We start from the raw sequence: 15,126 nt of genomic DNA on the forward strand, positions 1-15,126 counted from the left end.
ATTTGCAAGAAGTTGTGGATTTATATGCCTTAAATTTCTTTTTTTTTTAATTTTAGCGTATTATGGGGGTACAAGTGTTAAGGTTACATATATTGCCCGTGCCTCCCTCCCCCCTTGAGTAAGAGCTTCAAGCCTTAAGTTTCTTAAGATCAACTGAAGTGATACATATTAAGAAACTAATATGAGAAGAATTCTAAATTTATGCTCTGGAAAATTCCAAATTTTAAACCCATTTGTGTGCTTATATAATCACCATGAACTATTGCTCACTATAGACTGTTATTTGTAAAGTGCCTGGCATTATGATCCCCCCACCCCCATTCCAACAAATACTGAAAAGGGACTAACCTTTGTCTAAGGACTGGATTGGAAACTTTGAGTTAAAAATGGTGCATTTTTCCTACTCTCCATCAATAGAAATCTAGAAAAGCAAAACCAAAATAAAAGGTAGATTGAAAAACAATTCCATTTCAAATGAAATTAAACAAGACAAAACAAAACAAACAACTATCACAGTCCCAACCCGTAAACTTTAAAGTGTGGTTGCCAGATAGTATTTGTTTGGACTGAGATTAGGAAACAAGCTAAGAGCCAACAGCTGACCCCTTAAAAGTCAAATAGGATACAGATTTCTCCAAAACAATCTCGAAGATATTTATAAGCACAGTTTGACTAAAGGAATGAGATACATGGATGGGGCACTGGATGATAAAATTATTTCAAAAGTGAACCAGTTTGTGTGGTGTGGGATGGAGAGAAACAGAATTTTTAGAAGACCATTTCCTATGCCACACTCAGTGAAGACTAATAGGAATGAATGGTGGCAAACGAAATCCATAATGATACAAGAATATTTCATCTTACTCATAGTTCCATTAGAAGAGAGCCTGTTAATTTTAGATGGTGTAATGCAAAAAAATTATAAACAATTATTGTATGTCAGATAACATTGGCTGCAATAAATCAAGTCTTTTTTTTTATTCTACAAATACGGCAAATGTGAAAACAAAATACCTGTACTTGGGAAAGCATGAAATATAAACATCATCACCATTAGTTTTCTATACACCATTCTACCCATCCAGTGAGGTTGATTATTGCCCCCACCACCATCTATGATTTGCAGATGTACATCATATGCCAGGTATTGTAATTTTTTCCTTTCATAACAGGTGCTTTATATATCAATGACTACATTATAGAGTAAAGCACAGGGTTCACACATAGTTCCTATTTTTCTTCTTGGTAGCCAGTTCATTTTCTGGGTGCTACACCTAATGAAGAAGTGAATGAGGACTGCTAGTCAGTGGCTTCAAACTGGCAGAACCACACCAGCATAGCTGTTGACCTGTACCTTTGGGACCCAGCCCAACCACCTGGTACGTAATTCAACCATTAGTCCTTAAACAAATGCATCCTATTTTCCTATAACAGGTAAAATATGAATGCAACTTCAAATGATAAAACATGTACACACATTTATTCAACATTTTATATTATGCTACAAATATGTACAATTTCAATAATAAATTAAAAAAGTGAGCAAAATATGTCTGAGAGAAGTTCATAGTCAATTTTGTTACTCCGTGACATTTTTCTTCCTCCATGGCTAAGAATTCATCTGATCCAAGATCCTGATAATCTTCTTGCTAGAAAAGCTTGTTTAGGCAGCACATTGGAAATGTAGAGTGTTTTGTTGTCTCTAAGCAGCAGGAAGGTGTTTGTTAATAATAGAAACACTGAAAAGGATCAATTACAATCAAGAAGGGTTGATGAACATTTGTACAATATGTACGAAACTCTGCAAAAATTCTTTAATATTTTTTTCCTCCAGTTCCTCACATTCTTTGCATCCGGATTCTGTCACATTCTGCAAAATAAAAAGACAGGATTAGATTGGCAAGTCTACTATACTTCTATTATGCATGAAACTTTTGGCAAATTGATATTACATTAGAAAGAACTGGGAGATTTGATATGGGTTGATTTTTCCTATAATGGATTAAGGACATTGAAAAAAATAAGCCATGTCCATCAGACCATGGACTTCCTGCTTAGAGCCCTTCAATAGTTTCTTATCATCTACCTCTAGCTTAAAGTCAGTGCCTCCCTGCATAGCACACAGCCCCTCAATGAGATGTTCCTTATCTATTTCTTTCACCATTCTCCGCTATCTCAATTTCATGCCCTAGGAATCCTGAGTGAGCCCCTGCCTTCCCTTACCATGCACAGCATGCTATCAGATGCTTCTCTTCCTCTGCTTTTCCCTCTGTCTGTGACATTCTTCCTATTTTAACTGCTGCTACTCACACTTTAGATTATTCAGGTGCTGCCCCCTTCAGGAAGTCTTCTCTGAACCCCTGCTGGGCTGAACATCCCATCTCTGTATCTCAGAACCCCTTCTTTAGACCTCATTCACAGTACCTCGCGTATTGCATTCACACTGTCAGTTTTACCTTTTTTACACTTCTATTCTCTAAGCTGTCTTTCAGGAAGGCAAAGCCATATATTTGTGTTTCCCTAGTATTTAACATTAAGCCTTGCACATAGTAATTACCCAATCTTTGATTAAATTTAACCATTTGGAGGGTGGGGGTATCACAAATTGCTGTAATTGAAACACAGTGTCATGGATAACTGAAATATTCCAAATGTAGCAATCATGAATCAACGTTTTAGAGATCATCTGAACCATGAAGGCTGTGCCAGCAAAAATCAAAATTAGATTTTATATCCATTAAGCATTTGGAATTCAGATTCACCAATATTTATGAAGCACATTCTCTATGCCAAGCACTGTCATATTCCAGATAATGCTATCCTATTTAATCCTGAAAATAATCATGTCAGATAGGGAGGGAGAAATATTAAATAACCCATCTCAGTTGACATAACCAACTGAAATGCTTCACACCCAGGTCTTCTGACTGTGCAGTTCTGCCCACTCATTTCCGTACATATGTCTCACTATGTCATGCTGAGGGTGACTATCAACATGCATTTTAAAGAGTTCATCACTGGTACTGCCATGAGTTATCTGATGTACGGCTCACTCTTTTTATCAATAAGATGGAAATAATATCACAGGAGTACTATGAACATTAATTAAATCCATTTCATAAATATATCAAGTATTTAGGATATGCGAGGCATTGTTCTGGAAATTGGGATACAGCACTGAAAAAAACAAAAACACCTGCACCTTTAAAAATGACACACTAGTAGCAACAAACAAACAATGCCCATTATGTAAAATATATAGTATGCCAGATAGTGGGGCAAGCAGAGAAGGGGACAGGAAGTGTCAAGTGGGGAAGGCATCACAGTCATAAATAGGTTATGTCACTGAAAGGTGACATTAGGCCAAAATCTGAAGCAGACTGGCATTTTTAGGCAGAAGTCAAGGAGTCCAGCCAGAGCTCACGGTCATAGCATTGTCAGTTGCCTCTGCCTGAACATGTTTCCCTAGGCACCCTTAAGGTTTGTGCCCTCACATCTTTGTCAAATGTCAGTTTATTAGTTAAACTTTCTCTTGAACTAGAGCTTCAGTCTCCCTTACCTGCCTAATTTCTCACCACTGGACTTAATAAATAACTAATTTATTATTCATTTGCTGAAAAGATTGGCTTATTTCTGTTTCTTCCCCTCTTAATAGCAAGGACTGCAGGTGTTTTTTTCATATTGTATCCTGAAGGGCTAAGAAGTATTCATCAAATGAATGGATTTTGTTATGTTTTCTTTGTTTATAAAACTGTTTTCTCTCCACTTTGTTTTGAACACACGTATTTGGCCATGAAAGCCATAATCCTATGCACTTCAGGGCCTTTGCACAGCTGGTTTTCCAGTCTACCACGGGGGCTCCTAGGACTTGTCCTCCTGGAACTTTCTACTGCTCATGTAGCCTGGGATGTTGCAAGTTATGCTCAAATTACTAATACTTTTACTGTGTTCACTTGTCAGCATTTATCTTGTCAGGAGGTAAGAGGACAGACTCTGCAGTGAGACTGCTTGGGGACACATAGTGGCTACCCATTTTACTAGCTGCATGAATTGGAGAAAGTGCTTCAATCTCTCTGTACTCCAATTTCTTCAACCTTCAGATATAAATAAGGATAACTATCTCACAGATTTCTTGTGAGGATTAAATGAACTATCAATTTACATCTTAGAGAATAGTGTCTGGGACACAGAAATAACCCAACAAATGTGAGTTACTATTATTGATGTTAAACACTCAATTATGTAATTAGATTAATGTCTGTCCATTGCTCCTGATGGAAACACCTTAAGGTCAGTGACCTGTTTGGCTCACAGCTATCACTCTAACACCAAAGCACACTGCCTGGCATTATTCTGTTAATGTTTGTTACTGAATAAGTCAATGAACAGTTTAGGACTGTGTGCATGCCAAAGATGATGCCACTTTTGAATGGCACGCCACTAGAACTGAACTCTCTCTCCTGACTGTCTCTTAGGATGATCTGCTTGTCCATGAATGACAAAAGCAAGCCAAAAACATCAGATGCAGCTCTATCTGACTGTTGGACAACTCACCTCATTAGAAGACAAACCGCTATTCGCTAGGATAATAAGGTTCTCTACCGTTTGTTGAAGGGTCACATTTCTGGACTCGTGCAAAATAACTTGTAACTCCAGGAGAAAGCATTTCATTGCTGTTACTTTGCAATTAGGCTAAAAATAAGAGTTACAAAGAACAATTTTGGAAAAACAAACATTTTCTCATTATTCATTTTCACATTGATTTAATTTTGATTTTTTAAAAGTCAATTCAAATATTTTATAAAGGCACACAATAGTGTTAAGAAATTTTACAAAGAAAACAACTTAATATTTTTTTCATTTAGCTTCAAAATGAAAACTAAAACAAACCAACAAAACACAATCAAGAAGGATGGCAATATTGTATAGAAGAAAAGACATAAAACTAGAAAATCTGAAAATAATGGGTCACTTTTACTCACTGAGCACTTTTCTCCTGTGGAAAGGGGGATAATATTGGCCCTAGACTCTTAAGACATCAATACATATGGTGCATTTGTAAAAATTTTTAACATGAGAGTGTATCGTTAACATTTTACATAGTGGTAGCTGCTGATCATATTATTCCTGCAAGTTCTAAAGTTCCAGAGGGAAAAGTGATTCCAAGAAATGTATTGGAAAAATCAAAGCAGGAGTAGTGCCTACTCACAGCCTGGCCAAATCAGAAAGGGATCTCTTAGCTACCATACAAATACATTTCCCACAACAGTTACTTTAACAGCCCCTAAGTTCCAAAGACAGAAAACACTTAATGAACCTCTGGGGATTTGACCATGACTTGTTTGACTTTATGTCCCCAATGCACAGTGCCAGGGACCCTGCAGGCACTTAACAAGTGCTTACTGAATGGATAAAGAAATGAGGGAATATGCTCTTGGACTGGACACTGGCAATATTCCTTGCCCCCCACGGCAGTTGCTTCACATTGAAAGGTAAATGTTGTCACCGTGTTAGCAATAATAAAACCGAGGTTTAGAAATGTTTAGCGATTTCTAAGGTAACACAGGTAGAAAGTGGTTGAGTCAGTGTTTAAATCTAAATTTCAATCTCTGGTTTACTCTACAACCCATGAGTTTATAAGGTTATCTTCTCGAAAAAAAGCCATCTCAGGATGCCGAATGTTGTTGGTTAATTGACTGCTTTTGGCTTGAAAAAAAAATGCAAAGAAAATGGAAAACATGCTGAAGCAGAGAGGGAACAATTTCTATGTGCAGAAGCACTACCCAAGTGGTCAATGAATACTTTTTTTTTTTCTAGTTTCCAGATATGACTTCTTCCCAATGCTTAGAAATCATCTATGTCCAACAAATTCTAATTGAGAAATAACAGAGAGAGGATATGGAGTTTGTTTTCTATGAGGTGAGTCAGAGATCTGTTATTTGCTTTTAGTAACAATCCAGACCGAACGAAATCCTACAGGTCTCAAGAAATGTCAATGTATTCATAAAACAAGTTCAAGATCATTTTGAATTGTGATAAGTTTTACTGATTCTATTTCTTTTCTCATGTAGCAAATCATTAGCATATTTTTCTGACAAACACAAATATCCATGAAATATGGAGAACATGGATGCCTTTAAGCAATTTATAGAAAATATAACTGGAGATGGTGATACATTACAGCACCGGAAATAACTAATATGTTAGATCCTTTCAAATGGAATCAGTTGACCTGATTTTTGCATCTAATTGCATCATGATCCAACTGCATCACAAAAAAGGTATGATGTATTTTGTTTGACATTGATAGAAAAAGCTTTTTTAAATTTTGATTTGGCACCATAACAAAAATAGCATTTATGTAGCTCTCTGTCCTACAACCTCAACAAACGCTTATAAAATTCATTGACATTATAAGAACACACCAAAAGTTAGATTTAAAAACTGTACATATTTCAGTTAAGTTATGAAAATACATTTCTTAAACTTTTGAAAACTGGCAAAATAACAATTTATAACAAATACTATACTTACATGAACATCACTTTCAGTATATAAAGTAGCATCAATATGTATAGACTGAAAGGAAACAAAATTAGATAATATGAAAAACTGTGCTCTACTTTAGATATATATAATGAGACCAACCTGCTGAAAACATTAAATTAGGCTATTTAAATTAAATTTTTTATTTTGAGGTGATTTTAGATTCATTTGAAATCGTTAAAGAAAAATACAGAGAGATCCTGTGTATTCTTTACCAAGTTTCCCACAATGGTAGTATCTTGCAGAATCATAGTACTATATAGCAACCAGGAAATTGACATTAACACAATCCACCCACCTTGTTCATATTTCAACAGTTTTATGTGCATTAATATGTGTGTGTATGAGCACACATGCAGTTTTATGCAATTTCATCACGTGTAGATTCGCATCACCACCACCACAGTTAAAATATAAAATATTAATAGTTCTGTCACTACAAAGATTCTCCTGCTGTTATTTCATAGCCAAATCCACCTTCCTACCCAAGCATCCCCTCCCTATCACCACTCAATCTCTCTCAACTCTGGCAACCACTTCTCTGTTCTATAATTTTTGTCATTTCATGAATATTATGTAAATGGAATCATATAGTAGGCAACCTTTTGAAATGAACATTTTTAGTGTTTAGAACTTTTGTGGTATTACTTTGGTATGCCTGGTGCCCTTGTGGCTCCCATTGATTCTTTTGGTGTCACCTATTGGGGCAGGCAGCACTTCTCCAGGCCAGGACATCTGGTTTCTTTCTCTAGGAAGTGGATGGGAGACTCTGGTCCCCAGGAATAAAGTATACCTCTCCAGGCCACTGTTTTAAGTAGAGGCTCTGCTATCTGAACACTGCCATTCCTATTAGGCCACCTGATAACTCCAGGTGAGAGCAGACTAGTCCACAAACTCTTCCCTGGGTTAAGCCATTCTCTCTTCAGGTTCCCCCAAGCTCCCTGGTTTCTCTAGATAGAGGAAGAGACTCTCAGACCTGTGCAGACTAGAGTTCTTCAGGGTGGGCCACTTATAAATTAAGTTTTAAAGATAATTAGAATCTTAAAGCAATAAGGAGAAAGTATTTCTTTCGAGGCTTTACAAGGTTCATAAACACATGCAAAATATTATTGTTCTAAGTGAGATTTCATTAAGACTTACTGAAAAAGCACGGAGAAAGACATTCTCTATGGCAATTATACTGGCTACTTAGTGAAAAATGAGTACTCACTTGAATAAGATCTTCGATTATTTTCAGATCACTTATTACATGCTGCCAGCTGGCCTCTGTTTTAGGAAGACTTGCACTGATACATCTGAAAGAAGAACCAGAGAGCAAAGTATTTTGAATGAGTGTAATACTGTCTTGATGAATACCATAAGCAAAAGAGCAATCAATAATTTTTTATTCTGACCAGTGAACAGATCTATGTTATCCTTGCCTCTGTATATTCAACAGCCTTGTACATAAACATAAACATTGAACACATGGTACATGTGTACCATGATATAGTATAGTACATAGTACCATGATGCTTTAGGATAGAGAGCTTGAGGATTGAGCACCACAGATTAGATAAAAGCCTAACTGGAGGTCTAATTCATAAATAACCTGAGATAAACCCATTTTATTGTACAATTTTATGTTTTATTTCACCATGAAATTAAAGCGGTGCTGAATAAACATTTTTAGGAGAATTATCAGCTTTCTTTAAGTAGAGGTTTCATCAGACTTTTAAATCTAACAAATAGGTAAAAGGCCTAAAATAAGTAATAATCATTTTTATGTAATGGTTTTGACAGTAAATGTTCTTTACAATATGTTAAACATGCCCCTTCCATGCTGTTTCACACTGTTACTGCAGTGCAAATAGCAGGTCTTTCTTCATGAACATTACAGACTTTAGCCCAATCTAGGTTGATATCACATACTTACTTTGGTAAAATTCAAAATTTAATATTCAAACAAAAGACACACTGACCAACTGATTACAGAATGATTCTTACAGTTTCAGGAAAAAACAGTCACTCCCAGATGGATCTTGCACAGAAGCATGATAGGCAACACTAATCTGTCTTAGGATGAAGATTTACCTGCACAAATCTACGGTTCCCAATACTATGAAGGCATTAGCAGAGTAAAACTGAACTGGGAGTCAGATTATATAACTATAGGTTGGGTGCTTTGGGCCAACTGGGTGTATTAGCTGCATCTAAGAGAGAAGAAAAAAGTTAATAGGCACAGAAAAACATGAATGTCCATTAGAAGGAAAAAGAAAAGGCTTAAATGAAGAAAGAAATGAACTAGAATAGGGATAAAGGGTGGGAAAAGTCAGGGATGGATAAAAAAGTAATATAAGCAAATCCTAAATAGCTAATCTGTACTGCTGTGTAAAGCATGCAAGATATCAAGTTTAGTTCGTTATCAAGGGGCCCAATTTATTTGGTAGGTAAATGCTCATTTAGAATACTACCAGAATATAGAAATGCTCAGTTAAGTGTTTACCAAGCCTCCTCTGAATCTTCACAATCTGCTCTCTATCATATCCAAAACACTGAATACCCAGCAATATAAGCAAACCGAACATAAACCAATTTATAGAAAAGATATTCAAGGATAATCATCATGTCCATTAACAGGATGATACCTATGCCTAAAGATAAAATTACCCCAAAATGAAGACATGAATGCCAGCCTCTGTTAAAAAATGACTGTTTAGAAGTAAACACAAGTAGCACTGGATGGAAGTACTTCTCAAATATGGTTTCTGAAAAACATAATCATAGACAAAATGGTTAATGTTTTTTAGCTGAAAAAGTTTAAAATAACATTGTATCATATTTTAGGTACCAAAATATAAATTTATCATAATTTCACAATTAATGTTCCTTATTAAAAATAATGAAAGTAGAATTTATTTATTTTTTGCTTTCTCTCCTATCTCTGACTCTTATCCACAAAATATTTTAATAGGTATTTCTCCAGATGTATGGACAATGATGATAATTTAACAAAGTTTACATATCTAATAATTTACATATATACTAATGTCACCAGTTAATTTTTAATATAATCTTTGACCTTCCCTTCATCCTTCTCTCTTTTTTAATAGGCCAGCATTCTTTATACAGCACAGATGAATACCATCAATTAATAACATAGATGCAGTAGTTATAGTAATTTATGCAAATATATGAAAATTATACATTAATATCATTTGGAGAAAAACTGGTTAAAAATGAAACCATCTATGACAGAGGAAGTATTGCTATCCCTAGCGGTGATATGAAAAAACACTTGTCATTACAATAATACAAAATTAGTATTTATTATGAAAAAAAATGAAACCATCTAAATATATTCTACTCTATCTTGAGGGCTATCATATAATAATTTTTCTTGGTAAAAATGATTTATAGGAAAATCATTTATCTTATAACTTTCCAGAGTCTTGATACTTTTGCCTACCTCTTTTGTGCTGTCAAAGCGTTTCTACTTTCAGAAAGCAGAGTAACTGCCACCTGAACCACTGACAGTCTGTGCTTCATTTAGTCCACACTAAAGAGACAAATGATATCTAGACCCCGCCCCAAAGACTACACAGTTTACGAGTACACAGACATTTAAAGAACAAAATGGAATGGGACAAGTGAAATAATATGTTTACAATGACATGAAAAGTATCGCAAGATTATTAATGGAGTTTTTGAAAACCTATTTTATATATTTTCAAAATAAAAACGAACAATGCAGATGCGTCAGACAGCTGTGACAGCCCAAGATCTTTACAGAGTAACCATATAACATACTATGAAGTATCTGAGATTCAAACGACCCTTTAAGAAAAGCCCATATGCTATTTTCATCTATTTTTTCTTACCGAAATTCTCATTACTCAACGCCAGGTAAGTCCTTAAGTGTTGAAGAAGAGCTGGCTATGGCAGTGGGCTTCCAGCAGCCATCCATCCACGATACCTCCTACAACACAATCCAAGATAAAGGGTGGTCGGTTAAAAACACAAGTGCACTAGTGGGGGAAAGAAAGGGAGGGAATTAGTATTCACTGAGCATCTATTTTTTTTTTAATGGGCACTCTATCAGTTACTTAATATATGCAATGGGCACTCTATTAGTTACTTAATATATGCAACACATTTAATCCTCACAATAATTCTGTGGGGAAGGTTAGCAGCATTTCAATAAGCTGCCCTGGCCTCATAGCAAGTATATGACAGCCAGGATTTGAGATCAAGGCTGTTGATTACAAAAGCAAAACTCTTCTTATTACATTATGTCCCGGACTAGACAAATTCTAGAGCTATATTAGTGAAAAGTAGAAGCAACCAAATACATGGATTCATGTAGCCACTGATGGTTAATCTAATTTACAACAGCAGTGGTTACTTCTACAGACGTTGAATAGATGTTGCCAGTCTTTGAAAGAAATCATTGTTAATTGAAACGTCATTTGAAAATTTCAGGCTGGGAGTGGTGGCTCATGCCTATAATCATAGCATTCTGGAAGACCAAGGTGGGAGGATCACTTGAGGTCAAGCGTTTGAGATCAACCTGAGTAAGAGTGAGACTCCGTATCTACTGAAAATAGAAAAACTAGCTGGGTGTGGTGGCATACACCTGTAGTCCCAGCTACTTGGGAGGCTGAGGCAGGAGGACTGTTTTAGTCCAGGAGTTTGAGGTTGCTGTGAGCTAAACTGACACCACAGAACTCTAGCCAGTGCCGCAGAGTGAGATTCTGTCTCAAAAGTAGGGAGGAGGTGGTGGTAGAAAATGTCATAAGTAACAAAACTTTATTTTTTCTAATTCAAATCAGGTGAAGAATGTGAAGATTATACATTGCCATATTCAACTTTTATGTCATTAAAACAATTTATAAACAAAATATATAGAAATATTAATAATTATTTTTTCTGCCCTTCAGAAAAATAGTATGTATTTGTTGACCTCCCCCATAGAAAAATCAAAATCTGCCACATCCCCTAACCTAAGAATTCACGGCAATTAAGTTTCATAAAATCAAATAAATTACTATACTTTTCAGATGTTTCTGAAATATAAAAATGATTACTTTAAAATACATGAGTATAACATTCTGTTGCCTGGGCTAGAGTGCCGTGGCATCAACCTAGCTCACAGCAACCTCAAACTTCTGGGCTCAAACGATCCTCCTGCCTCAGCCTCCCGAGTAGCGGGGACTATAGGCATGTGCCACCATGCCCAGGTAATTTTTTCTATTTTTGGTAGAGACGGGGTCTTGCTCTTGCTCAGGCTGGTCTCAAAGTCCTGAGCTCAAATGATCCTCCCGCCTCAGCCTCCTAGAGTGTTAGGATTACAGACATGAGTATAACTCTTAAAAAGAAAATCACTAGCACTTATCTATGTATTAAACAAGATATTTTAAGGGCATATCTAATAAGAATACCTTTTTTCCACAAAAACATATTAATCTAATCCTCCTTTTAAATGTGATCTAAATCACCCATTGGTTTATTTGAAGCATATCCTCCTTTTTTTTTTTTCATTTCAGGATATTATGAGGGTACAAACATTGGTTACATTCTATGCCTTTGTGTCACCCAAGCAAGGGTTAGGGGCGTGCCCTTCCCTCTACAATGCTCACCACATCTATTAGTTGTGAGTTTACTCCCCCCCAATTCCCTAATCCCTGGAGAATATTACTACCGTAAGAACACCATAGTATTGATCAGTTAGTGCCAATTTGATGGCGAGTACATGTGGAGCCTATTCTTCCTATCTTGTGATACCTCATTTCATATAATGGGCTCAAGCTCTACCCAGGAAAATACAAGAGGTGCTAGATAACTGTTGTTTCTTCTAATTGAGTAATATTCCATTGTATACATATACAAAATTTTAATAATCCACTCATGAATTGATGGGCACTTGGGTTGTTTCCACGTCCTTGCAACAGAACATCCTCCTTCTTGCTCTCATTTTATGATTGTTCCTTGTCTACATTATTGCAATCCTTCAAATGTTTTTACGAAACTTCATAATTATCTTTGCAATTACATCTAAATCCTTCTCTAAATTCTCTATATCTTTTTTAGTTATGGTATCCCAAACTCCACATTATTCAAAAAACAGTATTTATTGACTTAGGATTGAATAATGGTAAGGGTGATATAATTCCTACGAAGGCCTCAGAAAACTACTTTAGTAAACAACAGAGATTTTATCCTGAGCTCTTGCAGCAGTGAGTCTCCATACTGTCATAATGGACTTTTACTGCCCTGCCCAACTACCTTCTGCTGATATATGTAAAAGATGACTAAGTGCTGTAGCCAGAAGGCCCCATAATAAAATATGGTTGATAAACAATGGAGGAATGTAGTAGGAAATTTCCTCCAAAATTTCTAACAAAACAGTGATAATAGAACCCAGTGCAGCTGAAAAGAAAAGATACCCAGTGCAGCTGAAAAGAAACATAGCTTTCACTGCCATCTTAGTTTATTATCTGCTGCTGTAACAGAATACCACAGGCTGGGTAATTTATAAGGAGCCCAAGTTTATTTGGCTCATGGTTCTAGAGACTAAAATGTCCAAGAGCATGGCAGTGATATTTGGCAAGGGTCATCCCACAGCAGACTGGCAGAAGGCCAGAGCAAGCACAGGAGACAGAGAGGAAATTGAAGCAAACTCACCCTTTTACCAGGAGCCCATTCACACAATAACTAACTCAATAACTGCATTAATCCATTCATGAGAGCTCTTCCTAATGAAGGCCCCTAAAGAGATGCCTCATCACTTCTCAATACCCTTAGAATGGCAATTAAATTTCACATGACTTTTGGTGGGAACATTCAAACTATAGCATTCCACTCCTGACTCCTCAAAATTCATGTCCTTCACACAATGCAAAACCCTAATAGGTCCAGAGTCAAAAGTCCAAAGTCCAGAGTCTCATCTAAGTCAGATGTGGGTGAGACTTAAAGCACAATTAATCCTGAGGCAAATTCCGCCTAGCTATAAGCTTATGAAATCAAAATAAGTTATCTACTTCTGAAATACAATGGTGTGACAGACATTCTCATTCCAAAAGGGGGAAATTAGGCAAGAAAAGCAGGGTAACTAGTCCAAGATAAGTCCAAAACCCAACAGGGTATATACAACATTAAATCATAAAACTAGAGAATAATCTCCTTTCACCCCATGTTCCAAATCCTGGGCCCACTGTAATTGTTGGGCCCCCAAAGCTTCAGGCAGCCCCATCCCCATGGCTTTGCTAGTCTCAGCCCACACTGCAGCTTTCTTGGGTTAGAGTCTCATGCCTGCACCTTTTCTAGGTTAGAGTTGCACACTAATAGCTCTACAGTTCTCGGGTTTTGGTGACAACTCCACTTCCATGGCTCCACTAAGCTTTCTGTGGTGGCTCTGTCCCACAACAAATCTCTGCCTGGGCCCCACGTAGTCCACAAAATCCTTTGAAATCAAGGTGGAAGAAACTATGCCCCCATAGCTATTGCATTCTGTGAGCCTGCAGAATTAACACCACATGGATCTCAGCTGGGTTTACCCCCTTATACTTTCTGGAGTAATTGGGAGATGTAACTGGGAGAAGGAATAGGTGTAAGTGTGGTATGAGAGCCTGGCCTATTAAAATATCATGATCCTGTAGGGTCACAGAGTGAGATTCTTCAGTATGCTTGCACGTGTTTTCTCCAGCCACAGTAAGCTGCAAGGTATAAATAGCCTGGGATAGGGAAAGAATTGGATTTAAACCTGTTGTGTGTACGGCAAGCAAGTACAAGCAAGAGATGGGCAAGGGATGTTAGAGTGTATGTAAGGATCTAAGGGAGCAATTGAGAAATCTGTCCAGGAAATTGAACTTCATTTCTTTATTGCAAACTTCTTGGAGGAGGTGTTACTTGAATTATACCTTGAAAAAGTGGACAGATTTTAGGCATGAGTAAAAGGAGAATAACAACATCTATGAGCAAAGACATATGCAAATAAGGGTAGTGTGTTTGCAGAGAAGAGTGAGTCATTTTCCTAACAATGTGAAAGTGATGGCCAGTAAGAATGTACAAAAAATTGTTACCATTGTAAAAAGCAGAAATTGGTAAACACTTCCTGTAAAGGTCCAGATAATAAATATTTCAGGCTTTGCAAATCTTGTCATCTTTGTTGCAACTACTTAATCTACTTAATTCAGCCGTTATAGTGTGAAAGCAGCTATAGACAGCACATAAATGAATGGCTGTGTTCCAATACAACTTTATTTATAAAAATAGGTAGTTGATGGATTTGGCTCACCAGCCACCTGCTATAATAAATACTCTGTTTTGAAAACCAGACTATTTCTGTTTGCCAATTCCTGACCCCTATAGATCTTGTAATCAGTCCTAACTGGAGTACAGTTGAGAAACAAACATCTTTAAATCTCTCCAATCTTCCTGTCAATAATTGTACTGGTATCTTTTTCAGTTAGTTCTTTCAAGCTGTTTTCAGTTAACACCAATATGATATGAGATTTTCAAATAAGAAATTTCTTCAAACAACCTGTGTTCAATATTAAGGTTAAATAAACCTCAATATAAACTATGTTAATGTAGGTTACT

General features: G+C 36.5%; 1 protein-coding gene across 2 annotated transcripts in view; it reads right to left on the reverse strand.

Annotated features, from left to right (window-relative positions):
* Positions 1-1,458: 1,458 nt before the first annotated feature.
* Positions 1,459-15,126, reverse strand: part of IL15 (interleukin 15) — a 76,007-nt gene continuing 62,339 nt past the window's right edge. For both annotated transcript variants that reach the window (XM_012783821.3, XM_012783820.3), the window contains exons 2-7: positions 10,407-10,504; positions 9,196-9,293; positions 7,757-7,841; positions 6,535-6,579; positions 4,555-4,692; positions 1,459-1,870 (exon numbers count right to left, since the gene is read on the reverse strand). In XM_012783821.3, coding sequence (XP_012639275.1) covers positions 1,760-1,870; positions 4,555-4,692; positions 6,535-6,579; positions 7,757-7,841; positions 9,196-9,293; positions 10,407-10,418 — 489 coding nt within the window. In that variant the 5' untranslated portion in view covers positions 10,419-10,504 and the 3' untranslated portion in view covers positions 1,459-1,759. The remainder of the gene's footprint in view (positions 1,871-4,554; positions 4,693-6,534; positions 6,580-7,756; positions 7,842-9,195; positions 9,294-10,406; positions 10,505-15,126) is intronic.

The sequence above is a fragment of the Microcebus murinus genome, chromosome 15 (assembly GCF_040939455.1).
Source record: "Microcebus murinus isolate Inina chromosome 15, M.murinus_Inina_mat1.0, whole genome shotgun sequence".
NCBI lineage: Eukaryota > Metazoa > Chordata > Mammalia > Primates > Cheirogaleidae > Microcebus > Microcebus murinus.